The sequence below is a fragment of the Neophocaena asiaeorientalis genome, unplaced genomic scaffold, assembly GCF_003031525.2.
Source record: "Neophocaena asiaeorientalis asiaeorientalis breed wild unplaced genomic scaffold, Neophocaena_asiaeorientalis_V1.1 scaffold171, whole genome shotgun sequence".
Lineage (NCBI taxonomy): Eukaryota > Metazoa > Chordata > Mammalia > Artiodactyla > Phocoenidae > Neophocaena > Neophocaena asiaeorientalis.
The window spans coordinates 868695-887619 of NW_020174013.1; the positions used below are offsets into that span (position 1 = coordinate 868695).

At 39.9% G+C, this 18925-nt stretch overlaps 1 protein-coding gene across 3 annotated transcripts in view; it reads left to right on the forward strand.

Annotated features, from left to right (window-relative positions):
- CRIM1 (cysteine rich transmembrane BMP regulator 1) overlaps window positions 1-18925 on the forward strand; it is a 210317-nt gene that overhangs the window by 139454 nt on the left and 51938 nt on the right. For all 3 annotated transcript variants that reach the window (XM_024753592.1, XM_024753593.1, XM_024753594.1), the window contains one exon: window positions 16893-17021. In XM_024753592.1, coding sequence (XP_024609360.1) covers window positions 16893-17021 — 129 coding nt within the window. The remainder of the gene's footprint in view (window positions 1-16892; window positions 17022-18925) is intronic.

The following is an 18925-nucleotide window of genomic DNA, read 5'->3' on the forward strand; positions in this document are numbered from 1 at the left end:
AAAAATTTTTTTGGAAAAAAAAAAAAAAAAAAAGATTCTTTTGGCATGGGGATAAAAAAAAACAATGTACAGCTTAGGATAATGATCGTGAAAGTTTTATTATCTATGAATAATATTGTAATAAACTTATTTATTAATAATAATAAACTTACAAAATAATGCAAGGCAAATAAATCTTATTGCTTAGTTTTCAGGATCCAAGAAAGACTCTGGAAGTATTCAAAAATATTTTTCTCAGCAGTCATTCAATAGCCTATTTAAATAGAATTTCAAGTGATTTCCGAAGAACCAAAGGATTAGACAGAATAAGAAAAAAGCAAGGCATTGTTGTGTAATAAATAATCAGCCAGAATTATTTGGAGGAAACAGAAAGGCTGGTGTTTATGCAGTTTATACACAGTAGATTCCTCTGTGCATAATTGCATAACAAATGTTGGCTCTCACCCTTATTAGCTACAGTCCCAAGATACATAGAGTCTGAAATTTGATGAAAGGGACCCCACACAAGGATTGTGGGTTTAGATTCTTCCTAAATAAATTACTGCATCACCAAATATGGTGTGTTTGGACCTTCAGGGAGGAAGAACCTTGTTGTGACTGCTGTTGTTATTGGAGATACATACCTTCCAAATGACAACATAATGTGCTTGGTTACTCCTGGAGGACTGGGAATGTGAACCTGGGGGCCCTTAAAGACTATGCTGTTACTTGACAGCTAACTCAATTCACAAGTACCTGAGTGCTGTTTAAATTGGCACTTAAGTACTCTCTTGATTAAGTCTTAGCAAGTTAGTGTCAACACCCAATTCAGGTACACAGATAAGCCTTCCCAGTCTGTAAGTCTATAACTGATTGTATTCTTATGGTTTGTTCTATTGGCTTTTCTCTACATCTCCTCTTGCTCATCAATTGCATTATTTTTATTTTCTGGCCCTTGTAAAAAGCTAGAATGGAAACACATGGAATGGCAGATAAAGTTTGCAGTTTAAGCATCTATATGGGAGATATGTCCTTATTTTCTAACAAACTTAAAACAAAAAAGGAGGGCAGCAGAATTGTCTTCCTCGGCATCTAGCACCATTTGCATCATCTTGTTTGTAGCCCTTATGAGAGTAGCTGACATTTCTTGCACACTGTGACTGTGAGCCAGGCCTCAGTGCTTTAAGAGCATCAGCCCATTTGATCCTCACAGCTACCCTCTTGTGCAGGTACTGCCATCCCAATTTATGATCACAGAACCCAAAGTTCAGAAGTCATGTAACTTGCCCAAGGGCCTACAGCTCGGAAGTGGCAGAGCAGTGTATCTCCAGAGTCCTGGCTCTGGACCCCTGCAAGGATACTGCCTCTGAGACAGAGTGCACTTATTGACCAGTAGCCTAAAAGAGGCTGCGTCCCCCATGAGCTAGGATTTACCGTATGCTTTTGAATCCCTAAAACAGCACCTGTCATTTAAGTAGGTGCTCATTAATACCATCCATTAATGAATGGATGATGAGTGAGTGAGTTAGCGAAGGGGGAAAAGACTGGAGTAAGACAGCAGACGCTGGTAGAGGGTTTCCTTAACCAATGCTGTTAAAGGGGTCAGATGCTGACCTCTGGTGAACTGAAGAAAGATTAATGTATAAATGCTTCTATTTGAAAATGCACTTTGAGCACGGAAAGCAGAGTGTTATACGAAGTATGTTTGGCACACGGTGGGTCCAGACGCCTACAGGTGAATTGGACCAGTTAGCTTCAGATTGACTGCTCACCCTCCTGACTGAGCATGTAGCTCTCGACTCCCACCCAGGGGCAGCCTTCCAAGACTGACTTGTAAACTGTGGTTTATCCTCCCTCAGTTCAGCCCCTGAAGTCCAGAATCACAGAATTAAAGCGGGCCTTCTCCAGACCCTCCAAGGCTAATAATGCTCACTGTCACATTTAATGTACTGCTTTTAAGACCTGCGCTGAGAGTGTGTAAGTGCCACTGCCTTGTTTTCAGCTAGACTTTTTTTTTTTTAATATCACAGTTAGGTATTGAGAATAATTTGCTAGTTGATTTCCCAGTAATGCCAGGTATAAATCCTATCTAAGTTGATTCTTAATGTCAGAGGGACCTTAAGGACAGGGTGCCATTTTCCATGAAAAAAAAATATCCGTTTGTTTTATAATTTAAAGTAATATAAGGGGGCTTCCCTGGTGGCGCAGTGGTTGGGAGTCCGCCTGCCGACGCGGGGGACGCGGGTTCGTGCTCCGGTCCCAGAGGGTCCCACATGCCATGGAGCGGCTGGGCCCGTGAGCCATGGCCGCTGAGCCTGTGCGTCCGGAGCCTGTGCTCCGCAACGGGAGAGGCCACAGCAGTGAGAGGCCTGTGTACCAAAAAAAAAAAAAAAAAAGTAAGATAAGGTGTTGGGGAGGGAAATACTGGTTTCATGAGGTAATGACATGACGATGATGACGCAACAGGAAAAATGCAAGATATGTGGACAAGTGTGAGGCCATCTCCACCTGATGCAGGAGATAAGAATTTCATCATCCCTGATTAGTCTTGATGTCAGATCTGATCTGCTGTCTCATCTTGGGCTGTGGCTGGACCCTGCCCAGGTGGCCACTGTGACCTGAGTGTTCTTTAGGCCCAGTATGTGCAGCGTCTCTAGCTGGGATGAGTTGATGGTTTTGATGACCCTGGGGATTTCAGAGCCAACGCCAAGAGTATCACTTTTCAAGAACTAGAAACAACATCGGTAATATTTTACAAGTTAGCATTCATTATTAGGATTTGAGTTGGTGGTAAATAAATTCCATGCTTGTGGTTGGGTACTTTCCAACCACAATGGGTACTTTCCTTTGTACTATTTCTGTTTCTCTGAAACAAAAGCAAAATCCATTTCCAAATTCGCACAGGAAATAAGAGAGTTATTTGTAGATTGTCACAGCTGAGTAACGGGTATATGAGGGTCCATCATATTATTCTATCTACTTCAGTATTTTAAAGATTTTTTCCATAATAAGAACTTCAAATGAAAGTTATTTGCAGAGTTATTGTCTGAAACTGAGCTGAGTTTCAGGCAGGCCTCGTGATTCTGCTAACCTGGACTTAACCAACTCTTGGAGTGGAGGAATAAAAATTGACTCCCTGTCCATGGAGTCTTTCTAATTCTCTGGACTTAGGATGGAATGTGATAGCTGTGCCATCAACCATCTTCCTGCCAACCGGCTGTCTTGGATCCCTTACTTGGGAAATCCTGGTCCTACCTGGGACAGTGTTGAAGAGAGGACATGAGGCATTTCTTGACCTTGTGGATTTAATGAGCCACTTCAGCATCAGCTCACCCAGTAGATCATATGCTGTGGTCCTCTAAAGGGCTGGAGGTCTTTGAGCTGTGAAATAGACTGTCCTCCTCATCATCAATACTGATTTTATGGGAGCGCTATATTCTTTCCATAAATTCTGATATAGTTTGAATCAAGCCACCCTTCAAATGAGGTTTCTACTGGGCTGCTGGAAAAGTCTGTACCAGGCACATATCTGGGTGGGAATTCCTTGAAACAAGAAAATATGTTTCCAGCCCCGCCCATAATACTTCCTCACCAAACAGTATCTCAAACGATTAAGCTACTTCTTCTGTGGCAAGGAATCAAACATAGTTTGGCTGACCCCAGAGGCAGTGAAGTCAAAGATGCCACAGGGTCACATGATATTAATGTTCTGGTACGTAACAGGGATCAAAACTCAGTTTATGGGTGGTACTGCTTCAGTGCCATATACTATGCTATTATTAGTAGGCCAAGAATAATAAAATATTCATAATATTTCAAAGACTGTTAGGCATGTTGTTTCATCCTTTAACGCTTAAGTGTCCTGGAAACTAGTTCCATAAGTGGAAATTAAAATATAGCACAGTGTGTTTTTTGGCTTGTCCAAATAAGGCCATATGTGGGGTAACAAATGCATAGCAGATGACCGTGTGTCAACCTAGGTGTCCTTTAACCTAAGCATCCAAAATTGTTCATGAATGAATTTCATAGTATTTTTGTTTTCTCTGGGGATTTAAAATATCTTTAGGTATTTCAAATAACATTAGAATGGTATGGTTCAGAGCTGATTCTGAAACACTTGATTAGAGAAACCTTTGCCTGTGATTTTCCGGCATGTGGCAGTCCCACCTATTAAGTATTTCCCTGTGGAAGTGGCCTGCAAGGGGCAGGTTCCTCTTTATTTCCTCTGCTGTTTACTTCCCATACCTAAATGGGCATTACTGCCAGGAGTCTCATAATTTTCCTACTAAGATCATAATCGAATCTAATAGTTCAGACTTGGGCCTGCTAATTTTCATCTAATCAACAGAGGCAGGAAAACAGAGTCTGGAATGCCAGCTATGTGAATGAAAAATATTTAGTCATTCTTGAAATGATAGGAATGTTTTTCCAACGAGCTTAAATAAACACAATCTCTACTGAGACTGTGTTAAACTTTTTTTGGATAAGAGACAACTCTTAGGCAACCAAACAGAAGTTAATGAAGGTTATTAAGAGACATGCCCTTCAGAAAAGGCTTATGGACATTAAAAAGAAAGATTCCATTTTCTTTAGGGTACAACCATTGACCAGAAGTAGCAGAATTGGTTTCCTTTTAGCTTTTGTCAACCTAATAGAATTTAGCATTTTAACTGGTAATCACATTGTCTACGTTTTGAGAGGTGTCCTGCTTTACTAGCCATGGCTTATTAGACCATCTTACTTTAAAATCCTCATCTTCATCTCCTTCCACTGTTTGCCTCAATTCTAAGGAATGGATAGGTCTCAGCACACCTGTATTTAAAGCACCTGACAGCACTTTTTATATGAAGCTTGTTTATTTGTTCCCATCAATGCAAGGTCCAACTATAAAGTAGTGAAATTATTTTTAACACAATGAAATTACTTTTAAACATAACCAAGCCTTACATATCCAAGTGAAGTGTTTTTCCTTTCAAAATAGTTATATGGGAACTGTACAGCTATTGCAAGAATACCGTCGTTCAGAATATTTTTGGTACTTCTCTGTTGAAACTGACATTGCAGCTTGCCTCACGCACATCCTTTTGAAAATTCTTAGCTTTGTAAACCCCTGACTTTAGAGGTTTATTAGACTCTAGGAAATAGTCAAAGTCATTCACATCTAAGTCTGGTGGAAAGGCTGGGTGATCTAGCTGGGTAAAACGTTTCAGAAGAAGCAAAAAATGACAGTGAAGTAAAGGCACTCTGTCTTCTGTGACACAGTAATTTCCTCTGAAAGCGATTCTGAAGAGAAGTTTCAAATAGAATTTTAACATGAACAACATTTTAGCACAAGCATATAGCCCACAAAAGTGAGTGCTTTTAGCAGTAACACTTATTTGTAAGTGCAACTCCTGGTGTGTTTATTGGAAAAAAAAAATCAGTTCACTTACCACATAGTATTTGTATGACTTCTAGGGACTAGAGGCATATATTTAAATGGTCATCTATTATATTACAACTTTTTGTGGAATTGCAGATGTTCCATTCAGACTTATTTTCAAATAAATTAGACTAAAATAATTTCCCTCTAGAAATAACTATTTTAAAAGTGATGGTGAGGGCTTCCCTGGTGGTGCCGTGGTTGAGAGTCCGCCTGCCGATGCACGGGACATGGGTTCGTGCCCCGGTCCGGGAAGATCCCACGTGCCGCGGAGCGGCTAGACCTGTGAGCCATGGCCGCTGAGCCCGCGTGTCTGGAGCCTGTGCTCTGCAGCGGGAGAGGCCACAACAGTGAGAGGCCCATGTACCGCAAAAAAAAAAAAAAAAATGGTGGTGATTCCAATATAATTTATTTCTTATATTTTAGTTCTCAAATTCCACTTCTGATTGTACCATTTTAAACTGTCTCATTGTATAGTCTTAACCTTAAATGAGCAAAATGATTTCACATTGTTTAATACGTGAGGGTTAGTATTAGAGATGGTGAGCAACCCAGTGAACTGTTTTTAAAGGCCCTATTGAAGTATTTTCTGTGCTGTGTCTGGCGGATTGTTGAAGATAAAATACCTGCTGCAATATTGTTGTAAAATAACAGGGCAGAGCGAAGGAATGAAAATGTCTACTGAAGAACATCCCTTGCCCATTGATGGATCTCCCGTCACAGGTGGCTGCTGAGGTGTCAGGGAGCTGGATCGTACCCACCTGTTATCCTCTGCATTTGAGACTCCCGAAATGCTCACTATCCATCATCACGCAGGTTGGGAAATCTGTTACCCGGGGGCTTGGCAGGGCCAGATCTTGGTCTGGGGGTCATACCATCAGTTTAATCCAAATTTGATATGGGACAAGCAATAATGAACAGTTAGAACTTTTTTGAAATTTGTTCGAAACGTGAGAGGATAGTGATGCATCGCATTTTACACATTTTTCAATTCGAGCTGAATTATTAGCAGTTTGACCAAGTTTTCACTTGCCATGTATGTCTACAGGATACCTGTTTACACATCCAGTGAATTTTACTTTCACATCTAAGAGAAGCTGGATTTATCACATTCGTTTGAAACAGAGCCCAATTCAGAGATCCAGACCATTGGAGACCACAGAATTTAATACTCGCTGCCAGTCGAAAATAAGATTCGGTTCGAGGCTCCAGCTCTCGTTCTGCAGTATCATGAACCAAGACTAAGACTCCCCAAGAACATTCTGAGACCAACAAGCGGTTGGTCCTTGGGGACCCTGAGAGTCAGGCGGCGCTCTGGGTTTGATTTTTCCCCTTGGCTGCTAGAGCAAACTGAGAGATGAGTCTGTAAGCCACGTCCCCAACCAGGCAGGACCTCACAGCGTGCACCCTGTGTGCCGACCGCATTCCTGGCTGCAACGTATTCTTTCTACTTAAAAGTTACCTTGGTCCTCATTTCCTCACTTTAAAAACATATACATATATAATTTGAGACTGCCTTGGGTCTGCTTTGGAATCCAGCAAAGTATATTTAATGCTTGTTTATGTATTCGGTGCCCCTGCGCCGGTGCCTTGCACTGTGGTCCTGCCACCCGTAGTTTGGGCATTTGAAGGACAACACAAAATGGTGTTCTTTTTCAGCTTAATTGGAAAGCGATTGCCCTGCAAATCAGCTCACATTTTAAAGCAGCTCAGGGAGTCTCTATTTTGTTCATGAAACTAAAAAAATGTTCGGAGATAATAAATTGTCAGTTTGGGCCGGCCTCAGGCCTTGCATATTGAAAGAGGGCAGCAAGCTTAGATCTTTTCAAGACTGTGACTCTCTCATGCTTTCTGGGAACCAAGTTTTAAAAAGATTCCATGGAGATCTTAGACCAGATGAAAGCAATGGGGGTGTTCGGCAGTGCTGTGACAGAGACACTGAGGACATTATTGTTTCAAACATGACCACCCCAACCAGTATTATTGTTAAGAAAGTACTGGTTGAATTATCTCATTATTGGCATAAGTTTCATATCACTGACTTACTGAAACTAAGATTTGCTGATCAAAGACATCTTTTAGAGATGGATTTTCCATATCCTCTTTCAGCTTGAGGATGGCAGAACTACTGGCAAAACTACCAGAACAGTATAAATTGCACTGTGATGAATTTGCCCTCATCTTCGAAGATCCAGCAAGGCACCCATCATGAGAGAGGAAGCATGGGGTCAGCCAGGCACACAGAAGCATTGTTTCAACTCACACTGGATAAGCTGATTATGAAGAGATTTCTCTTCTCTTCGAGACACCATGGACACAGTCAAAAGTCGAAACAATGATATTCAGACTGCAACTCAGCAGATGTGAAAGGCGCCAGTGGCCAGGCACTAACACCCTCCAAAGCTTACCAGACCATATGAAAGGATGTCATGGACCCACCCACATCCCAGATGCTTTTCATGTTATCAGTGGAGATAGAAATGATGCTTAAGTTACAATGGACAGGATTCAGAATGCCAAGCCAGTTGTCAGAGCATTTATCAGCTGAACATTTGAGGCTTGCAGAAGGACTCATAATTCATTTACTGAGCCACCATCTGAGACCAGTTCTAGCTCTAAGCAGGCAGGCTAGTCATTTCAACAATAATTATAGCAACAAGTAACATTCTGTTAACACTTCGAGTTTATGGAACAGTCCCCTCTTTACGATCTTATTTGAGTCTTACGATGATCTTGTGAAGTAGGAATAGTGGGAATCCCCACTTTATAGAAGCCCAAAGAGGTTCAGCATCATGTGTAAGATAATGAAAGAACAGGGACTCAAGCTCATTCTTCTAACCCCAAGTCCATGTCCTTGGCATTACTTCTCTAGAACCCTTATCGTAAGAAGGGAGAGGGTGAAGAAAATAAGTCAGTGAATATCAAAGTATTTGATCATTGTGGCTCAGATTCAAGGCTTTTCTTGCTCCTGGCTCCATTCTCATTACTGAGACCCCAGTTACTGTTATTTTTGTCTTTTGTGACCCAGCCTTTGATCCGGGTTTTCCCTGAACCTCGGCCTGGAATTTTGACCTTGCTGTTTGACCTCTTGGAAAGCCTGCTTCCCCCTTGTCCGTTCCTGCCTCTCCCACCTGGGGAAACAGCTCCACCCGAGAGCGCTGAGCTCTCTCCCCAGATGTCTCTGTCCTCACGCTTGCCGTGGGCCCAGCCTCATTCACACCCAGCCAGGCTGCAGGCCCTGAGCAGTGGTAGTCAGGTCTCCACTGAGTGTGCCCAGCACCGAGATAGACCGTCATCAACACTTGTGCCTTCTGATCCACACGCTTCCCTTGTCTCACTCTGATTCCTGCCGGTCGTTGCTTAATCAGCAGGCAGATTTGCTGGGCCTTCGGCACAAGCACCCATCCTTCATCCAGTACGAGATGAGATGCCGAGTTGAGTGAGTGCCCGGTTATTTTCAGGACTGTTTTAATAACACTTTATTTATTTGGCACCATCAAGGAGTGAGGTAGTCACAGAAATGGATTACCCAGATAATTGAAATCTGGGGTGTCAGATTTTATGTTAAGAATTTTGAAGGAAGGCCTTCCACAGTGCTCTGTGTACTTTTGTGCCTTGTTAGGCCAGAAGTGCAGATCATAGTTTAACCATTTCATAGGCTACTGAGTACCTCGTTTTAGACTGTTTGGGTTTGGGGACTTGCATTTAGTTTTCACTGTTACTAGTGTGTCAGGTTCACAACAGCCTTTTAAATCTAGCTTGCTACTTCAGTGGAGCTCATTTATTGGGTACCTACTATGTGCAAGGGACTTCTGCCTTGACGAAGACCCTAAGGAACGTACTGTCCAATCCTACAAAAGTTAGGAAATTATAGATTCGGCCTGTTGGGGACAATATTGAGTGGGGCTCTTTCTAAAAAAATGTGCGCTGAATTTCAGTTCTCAGGTGTCTTTTTGTCCTCTTTGTTCATTCATTAAGTGCGACAGTGGGCCAAGTACTGTGCTAGATGCTGAAGTTGTAAACAGTGAACAAACCATTGCCCCTAATGTGAAAATCCTTCCCCGCTGGTCCTCAGCCATTTCCCAGAGCGGCAGGTTGAAATAACAGAATTCTGACCATCTAACACCCCTCTCCCAGCCGAATATAGCTATTAAAATGTACAGATACACATACACACATGTACTTACAAATATGGCACATTTTTCCCAGTTAAAGTTTACCAAGATATAGTCTCTGTGAAAATAAACAATAACAATAATATAAGGATAAAATATAAGACAAGTATAAAAGGTCCAGATTATTCTTGGAATCCAGTCATTTTGTGAGCTCTCTCAAGCTGAATTCCTGGAAAAAGATAAACCATTCTCTGTTAAAAATTTTTTTTAATTTTTCTTTTTGTGGTCTTTTAATAATCACATAATCGTAGTACTGTCTTTTCCTATTAAACATGAGATTGGTAAAGGAAGAAAAATATGACCGACAGCCAAGATTCCTTGGAAAAGCATACAAAGTTAATAAATAGGCCTAAAGTAAATATATTGCTTCTCTATCTGCCCATAAAATCATACAAGTCTTGGGAACATTTTCACACCATTCATTTTAAAATAAAGAAACTGCTCTGAGATAAGTACTTTAGAAATTACAAGGATGTAGGTGTTGTTATGAGAAATATATACAAAGGAAAAAAAGGATAAATGTGTAGTGGCTGAAAGAATTTGAAAATTCCAACTGTAGGAGATTTTTTTCCATGACTCAATGAGACTTTCTTAAATACACATTCATACCCCATGGAAATTCCCACTTCCAGATTAGGGAATTTTTGTATCCTCAACTTTTTTTTTCTTATTGTCTACATTAATAGAGTTTTCCCTCTAGCTTCATTTGGGAACATTTCATCTTTACCTTTTCCTAGGCTGCAGTTATATTAACAATTTGCTGATTTATTTGAATGGTTTTCTGACTAGTTATGGTCACATTTGAAAAGCAACTGTGGTAACAGAATGACATATGAAGACACAGTAAAACAGATAAGCTATCTCCTTTGGTTCTGTCTTGGCCAACTTTATCTCCAGTTTTATGGCCCTGGACAGGCTACCAGTAATTGTTGGGCTATAAGGAGGCCTGATATATTTAGCCATATAAACCAAGTGAAGCTTTGGAATTTTCCCACTTAATAGATACATTGCTTAACCAAGTCCAGCCATTCCCCCTACCCCCACCCCCCCCTCAAGAAATCTTAAGGAAGAGAGTGCCTGAATTAGGTCTGAAAGGACAACATAATTGTTCATCTTTGTTTCTCGCAATCAAATAAGCAGGCTTGCGAATTTACACAGAAAAGCTACGTGAAGTATGCAAACCATTAATAAATTCCAAAAGGAGAAGTAATAAGAGACAGATAGGAATTAGCTTCGTTTATCTTATTACTTCCATATGAAATTTTTTTAACTTATAAAAGAAATTTAAGAACATATCTGCCATTAAAAAAACACTATGTTTTCTAGAAATTTGCCTACAGAGAGATTTTTCCAGAAAAACTTTTCTTGGTTTGTGGGTGTCTGTGTACGCGTGCATGCACTTATACGATTCGTAGGAATCTAGGGTGCTGGTAGACAGCTGCTGCCCACAGCCAGGCCCTCCAGACCTGCCATTCACCCAGAGCACAGCATGGGGAAGCAGCAGTACTCCTAGAGACGATTCAGGTCTGAAACCAGAGCTAATTACTACCCTCCTAACAGAGTCAGTGCTGCAGACGGTCCTAAGTACGGTGGCTCTGTATGCCTTACACGAGTGTACTTTTCCAGAGTCACCCACGCATACTCAAGAGCTACTAGTTGGCTGTCAGCCTTCCCAGGGTTGCTAATCAGAAAGGGTGCTTCACATATTTCTCAATGGAGATAATTAGTATTATTTGCAAGATAAACAGCTCGTAGTAATCAAGGTAATGAGAAGAACCTTGTATGTATTAATTCAAAACCACGAGTTCGGTGGAGTAATACAGATTAGACACCAAAAAGCATTTATTAACATTTTCATTTAAGCTATATCTGAAAAATAAAAATCAGTGATTATATACATTGTTTCAGAAGCAAATTAACATTATTATTACACATTTTTAAATAACTGGTAATCAAAATACATTCTTTTTTGTTCTGTTGTTGTCCCAAACATGTTGAAATATCCAATATGATGATGACAGGACTGATACTAAAACTTTAAGTCAACACCTTAAAAGGTTGGATTGGAGTTTCAACTTCTTACTTTCCTTTCCTCTTTTTGGAAAATTTTCCATAAACTAAAATAACAAAAAGCAAGAAAGTATAGAGCTTAGATTTGCTTAACACATTTATACCCCCTGAATAATGAAAGGTATGTTACCTTATGGTCTAGTGATGTGGCCGTGGAGTTAAAATAATGATTTTCATTTCAAACTTTATACTCTTGACCAAATTAATTGTGATCACAGTACCTTAATATCCCCATTAAGCAGATAAAATTGCTTCTAGAAAATATTTGAACATCAGTGTAGAATATTGGTGGTGTTCTTCAGAAACTTAGTGTCTGAGGTTCTCTAAATCTTGAAAAACGTGAATGTTTTCCTGGAAATGTTTTTACTGATAAGGGGTTTGTTGGGCCTCCTAGGATGTGAAAGAAATATCCATCCCTAATTTTAATTAAACATAAAATAAAGAGCCAATCTGTGTTTGCTTATGTTACTGCAAGTTATAATAGTTTTTTTCCAGAATTTTGTTTTCTAAGACTTGGGATAAGAATTGGTGCTGAACATCTGCATTCCTGACACAATCCCAAGGGTTCTTGTAAAAATAGCTCTTCCGGACAGTATAAGGTACTTGGAAAGTCTTCAAAAATCATTCAGGAAAAGGACAGGTGGAGGAAAGTAGAGATTCCCACCCAGATGCAGGGTAGGAAACAGCGAATGGATATAGACATAACAAACACCCATTTTTGTTCTTTATTGCTTCTAGGCTCAGAAAATATTTCTAGAATTCTTCTCCACAAAGAAGCGGTTCCAGGGTTCCCTTTAGAAATAGTTGTAGCCAAAGACAATGAATTCCTGCTGTTTCAAGCCTTCTTCCTTTGGAGGACATTAAGGTATTTCTTTAATTCCTCAGCTGATTCAATACAAGATGAGACGGAATTTCAGGGTGATCCTGTAAGCAGTACTTCATTGAATTTCCCCTCGCCAAATCCATCTTTGTGCAAGCATTTTCTCATTCTCCTGAACAAGGAGATCCAAGACCATTTCTCTCTTCTGAAAGAGGCCCACTAACGCATATCTGCCCAACTAATTTAAAAGGAGACCATTTTCTTTGCTTCCAGCAACAGGCAGATGCATTTGTCTCCAAAAGTCTTAGCAGGACCTCTGTTCAACTGATAATCACCAAACTCTCCAAGGACATGGCATCGCCGTCATCCTTCTAGAGGAGCATGTACTCTCTAGCATGTCATGTCAGTATTGTACCCCCGTGTAATCTAAGAGCACAGAAAAGTGGGATATAAATGAGGATCATCTGGTCTTCAGGCCAAGACCCATCAGGGTATATTCCATATTCAGAGCACTGTGCCATAAACTAAAGAATGTGTGGGATAATAACAATTCCCAATACGCAAATTTCAGGCTGCTCTAACAAGCACAGTGCACGTTTCACAGATTTCACTAACACTTCCTCAAGCTCCTTTACTTATTTGGATTAGAAACAATCTTCAAACTTACCTCTTCCCCCACCAAGAACTTCCTTGTATAGAAACTGCAAAAAGTCTAACCAGCTCTTGGTTATTCTCTAAGGACTGTAAATGCAATGTTGATTTGAAATACTCTCATTCAGGATGGTATCAAGTGTGTCTCACTTTGGTGTTCATTATGTAGAATAAGAAATTGAATTTCAGTAGACTCACAGCACTTCATTCTCAAAAGACTGCCCTGATGTTAGTAACAGGACCAGTTCTGAGATTACATATTAATATACTGGACTGAAAGCAGACTCTCAGATCCATTTATGATAATATCAGTGTTTTTGCTAAACAATTTATAGTTTACAGAATTCTAAAATAGAGATGGCCTCACATGGTAGGAAACTGAGCATTAAAATGTTGAGAGAATGATAAAAGGGAATAGTACATAATGTATGACTTTAGATAAAATGTTAGGAGACAGCTAGTTGCCTGCATATGTGTCTGTTACAAATCAGCAGTTACTCCAGTGACAGAGGATAACAGCAGTAAGTACCCCAAACACATGCTCCACCATCCTTAAAAAGTTTTTGGGCTTCCCTGGTAGCGCAGTGGTTGAGAGTCCGCCTGCCAATGCAGGGGACATGGGTTCGTGCCCTGGTCCAGGAAGATCCCACATGCCATGGAGCGGCTGGGCCCATGAGCCATGGCCACTGAGCTTGTGCGTCCGGAGCCTGTGCTCCGCAACGGGAGAGGCCACAACAGTGAGAGGCCCGCATACCAAAAAAAAAAAAAAAAAAAAAAAAGTTTTTAAAATTTGTTCCACTTCGTATTTGAAAAGGAAAAGAATACTTATTTAACATAATAAAGTGAGATGACTAGTGTTAAAATGCTTTTTAAAAATAATTTAGACTTCTGTCTACATTTAATGTATCACGATGAGTGTTGTGTTCAGCCTAATCTATTGAGGGGCAGTTGAATAGCTTTAGAGTAAATTGGTTTTGTTGAGTTTTTCTGTTTTATTTTAATAAGTATTGAGGGAATCAGATTTTGAAACTTACATACTTTCCGGTTTCTTCCCTCTAATGTACATCATCGATGAATGGGGAAATATTAATTTTAGAGGCACAGAATAATGTTTGGCTGCTTTGCATTCTGCCACGTCATCTGAGGCCTGGAAGACATCCAGGAGGACTTGTTTTACCTAAAATATTTACAACACAGCATTGTAGAACCAGCACCTACTTAAATAGCCCTTCTATGCATTTTTTTCCCATTTGTTAAACTTAGCTCAAGCTGTTATCCTGAATGTTACAGGGAAACATGTTGAACATATTTCTTCTGCTAAAGAAATGTGTGCTTGACGTACCCCTGGAGCTGGCTACCTAGTGGATACAGTCATTTGGATAAAGGGTGGGACTGTCAGTATTGTGGTTCTGATCCTCAAACAACCCAATTTTTTTTTTTTTTTTTTACTTTCTAGCCACAGAGCACAATCCTAATCCCATCCATTAATCATAATATGTACCAAAAATAGCATTGCACATCACCATTGATTATCTTAACAAATCCCTAAAATTCACTGAAAATAAAATCCCATACTGCCCTGTGATTATTATGCATTTTCAGTGTCAGTGTCATCTGCCGAGATATATATTTTTCCATCATATACTTTCTGAAGGCAAAAGTTTCTCATAAACTTAAATGTCAGTAAAGAATACAAGCTTTGGGTCTTTGTAGATGTGCCCAAGACATTTCCTTGCCCGTAAGCCATGCACTAAAGCACTGGACAAAGAGTTTAGAATCCTTCCCTGATCCTTGCTATTAACTCTCTGGAATGTAGACCTAACTCCTCCTTCGATGGGATCATCTGTGATATGGTTTACTGAGACACGAGCCAGGTCCCCTGCTCTATCTTATATTTGTGGTTAGAATAATTTTGATGAAACCTCCACAGTCTTATGGCTAAAGGCTGAAACAGAATTATTATCTTGGATGTGTAACAAGAGTAGTGATAAAGGAAAGACTGTAGGTTCAAAAACCACTGATATTTACAGTAAATTTTAAGAGAATGGAGGAAAGCAGCACTACTATATTTAATTCACCAAGTCTTAAAACTTGACTAAAACTAAACCACTTTTTGATGTTTACAGTTACCTGTCAGAAAGGATACTTTAGTCGTTGAAGGAAATTAGAAATTTCACAGCAGTGGAAATCTTAGATAAAAATTTCAGGGAGATGTTCTGCCAACTGTGCTGTAATAAAAATAGAGAATGTGCTACACTGTCTTCATACATACTTTCACTGGGAGAATGCTGATGAAAGCATCTCTTTAATAAGTCCTAGTTGCTCACTACCTGTGAAGAGTTGAATCACTGGCCTCTTTTAGCAGGTGGATAAAAATGTAGAACTCTTGATCTTATCAGTGGCACCTAAAACACTTATTTTTGGTCTCTCTTCCATGGTAATGGGAGGTGAAACTTGAGAAGACAGTGTGGACTAATGGATAGAGTGTTGGACAGGAGGTCAGGCACCTCTGTTCTGTTCTGTTCCCAGCCTGCTACTGGGTTGCTATGTAAACTTAGATAAGCCACTTACCCTCTCTGCACCTCATGTTTTCCATTTGTGAAAACATAGGTAGAGACATTCCGTACTTAGCACTTCACAAAGATATTGTGAGAACCAGCTTACTCTGAAGAAGTTCATAGTATCTTTGGGTTGAAAAGAGGCTACGTAAATACGTCAGTGTCCTTGTTCCCTTTGACAACACTCTCTCCACAGCCTGACATTGTATAAACTGTCCCTTATCAATCACTGCAAAACAGGTACCATTACAATGCGCTTTGTATTGCACAGAAGCTGAGAGTGTGACCCTAGAGCCAGAACACCTGGTTTGAATCTGGGGCCCACCACTTACTAACCCTGTGACCCTGGACAAGTCAGTATGCTGGATTTCCTCATCCGTAAAATAGGGATAATGACAGCACCCATCTCTTTCCGATTGTGATCCAAAACTTGAAGGCATTTATGAAGAGCACTTCAGATGTTATATAGATGCATAATACACTTTACGTAAGTGTGTGATTACTGTTTAGTAACAGGAATCTTTAGGCCAGAACAATTCTTCATTATTAACATGGCAGTGAAGGTCAAAATCACCTCTGGCCTTGGTTTCTTCTGTGCATCTCATCTCAGGGTGGCTGCTCTCTCTTCCTCCTGAATGCTTGTGTCTCTCTCCCCCACTTCCTAAAGCCCTGAGTATAAACTCCTATAGATGATGTGATCTGTCATGTCATCTGTAATAATTGAGAGTGTCACATAAAAGGTCAAAGAAATTCAGATGTTTTAAAGTCTCAGAAACATCTCTGATTTATTAACTTGAAAAGGCGCTAATAGATTTCAGAAGTATTGCAAAATGGAGAGTGAGATAATTGACAGCTGGAAGCTGTTTCCTGATTGTTATAAAAAATAAACTCAGAAAACATCAGGAGGAAAGAAGAATAACGATTTAAATTCATTTTAACCTTTCTTGTCTGCTTCTATAGTGGTGAGGGTACCCAAAAATGCATAAATTGCTCAAATGTAAAGAAATAGAGCATCCGGGTTTTCAAAAATTTAAATAAAACTATTTCTTTTTCAGAGGTTAACAACATAATGAAAGCATAAAAGTCTAGGATTTGATGAAGATTACTGATTAGGTTTTTTCCTGTGACTTACCATAGTGTGGGATTTCAAAGATTGAATAGCATCTAAGAGGTAATCATATGTTTCATTGATTTTTTTTTTCTCTCTTTATTATTAGAACCAACCTACATCACAATTGATCCACCTGCGTGTGGAGAGTCATCAAACTGCACCCTGACAGAGAAGGACTGCATTTATGGTTTCAAACTTGATCACAGTGGTTGTCGAACTTGTCAGTGCAAAAACAGTGAGTACACGGAAGACTGTGTTTTTTCAGAGCCTAATATTGTCAAAGCATATTGTGTGATTGAATATCTTTTCTTTCATTCCTATTCATGACATTCCCTTAGCAACCTGAAAGAAGGGGAAAAAAAGTGTATTTAACATAAACACATGGTTGTTTGGAAAAAAAGAGCTGCTCCTTTATTCCGGTTTTTGCCCTCATTTCATTATGTTCAGATACTCCTTGATGTCTGGCTGCATCATGGGTGAAGCCCTGGGAACTCTGGAGCACATGTTTCCAAACACCCAGGGAGCTCTCAGTACTGCCCTTGCCGGGGTCATCAGTGACAAGGAGGTCACTCACACAGAGGTGTCACATTCCATGTGTGGCAGCCATAGTCTTTAGAATGTGCTCCGCTTTCTCGATCCCAGCTCTCTTCCACGTAGATTCCAATCATGTCGCCAGGCCATGATCTCTGAAATGTGATAGAGTATATTGCATTTCTTACTGGAAAAAAAAATTGCCCTTCATGTTTAAAACGATTTTGAATTCCCCTAATTCTTCTACCAGAATAAACATCTTTAGTCATTCCCCAGGTGACATAGTTTCTAGAACTTTCTTGGTCCTTTTGTAAATGTGTGGCCTAGAAACAAACAGAGTATTGCAGAATTTGGTCTGATCACTGTAGTGCTATTATGTGGTCTAAGTGAGCATTTGCTCTTTGGATTATACACTGTTGGCTAACACTGAGGTTATAAGCAACTAGAACCAGTTGGTACTTTTTACATCAGCTGCACATAGGTGATTCTCATTTGTTCTGTATTTGAGCGTTTGATTTTTTTTTTTTTAATGATATAAATGCAGGGCCAAATTTAACCAGAAATTACCCTGAGAGTTTTCAACCGTTTACCAGCTAGTTGGGATACTTTTGAATCTTGATGATGTGACCTCATACTTTATCTATGCCTCCCAGCTTATATCAAATAAGCATAACTTACATGTCCTCATCTAAATCATTGCACTAAAATAAATTAAGTTGTATAGAATCAAGGAGAGAGCCCTGTTAGCACTGAAGGCCTTCCTGCAAAATGACTTTGAACATAATCCTCACTTCTTCTATGGAGTTATTCAGCTGACGACATATCAGCTCCATCTCCACAAGGAAATCTTGAAACTCTTGATCTGTATCTTATCTGAAATCAAAATACATTCTATTTACAACATTCCTTTGCTGGAAACCCTACTTTAAACATAAAACGCAGTTAGTAGGGTATGGGTTGTTTTTCATGAACCTATACTGGCTCCTGGTATTCATTGCTTTCTTTCCTAAATGTCGCATATCCCATGTTTAACCATTCCTTCTGCAGGATTTTCAGTTGTGAATGTCAGGCTTAGTTCCTGTAGTGCTAGAATCCTTTGTCCCTTTGGAAATGACATTTGGCCTCTTTTAGTTTTCTGAAATCTCTTTCCATTCCCTCTGATGTCTCCAAATATGGACAGTGCTTTTATAATCAGCAGGTTCTCCATGAGCCTCTGGGTATAATTACCCTGGACTCAGAGAGTTAGAATTACTTAATGTAGAGAGATGATCACTTTCTGATTTATCAGTTTTCTTGGGCTCTGTATTCCTCCTCACCTTAATCATTCAATGCTTTCTTTTGTAAGAATATTTTCGGTGAAGACAGATACTAAGTAGGAGTTGCATAATTCGATTTTCTCAGTTACTTGTTACCATCACAGTGTCTGTGGGATGGACTTGGTGCTGAAACGGAGGTTATCAAACTGTTGTTGTGATGATGGTTGTTTACACCTTTAAATTTCCCATGAGCCTCCACCCATCGGGGACTGTCTGCCTTCCTACACTTGTTTCTGTTCAGAGGAGGACCAGTCCCTGTTATACACCTATCTGCCTTTTTTACCTCCCTTTG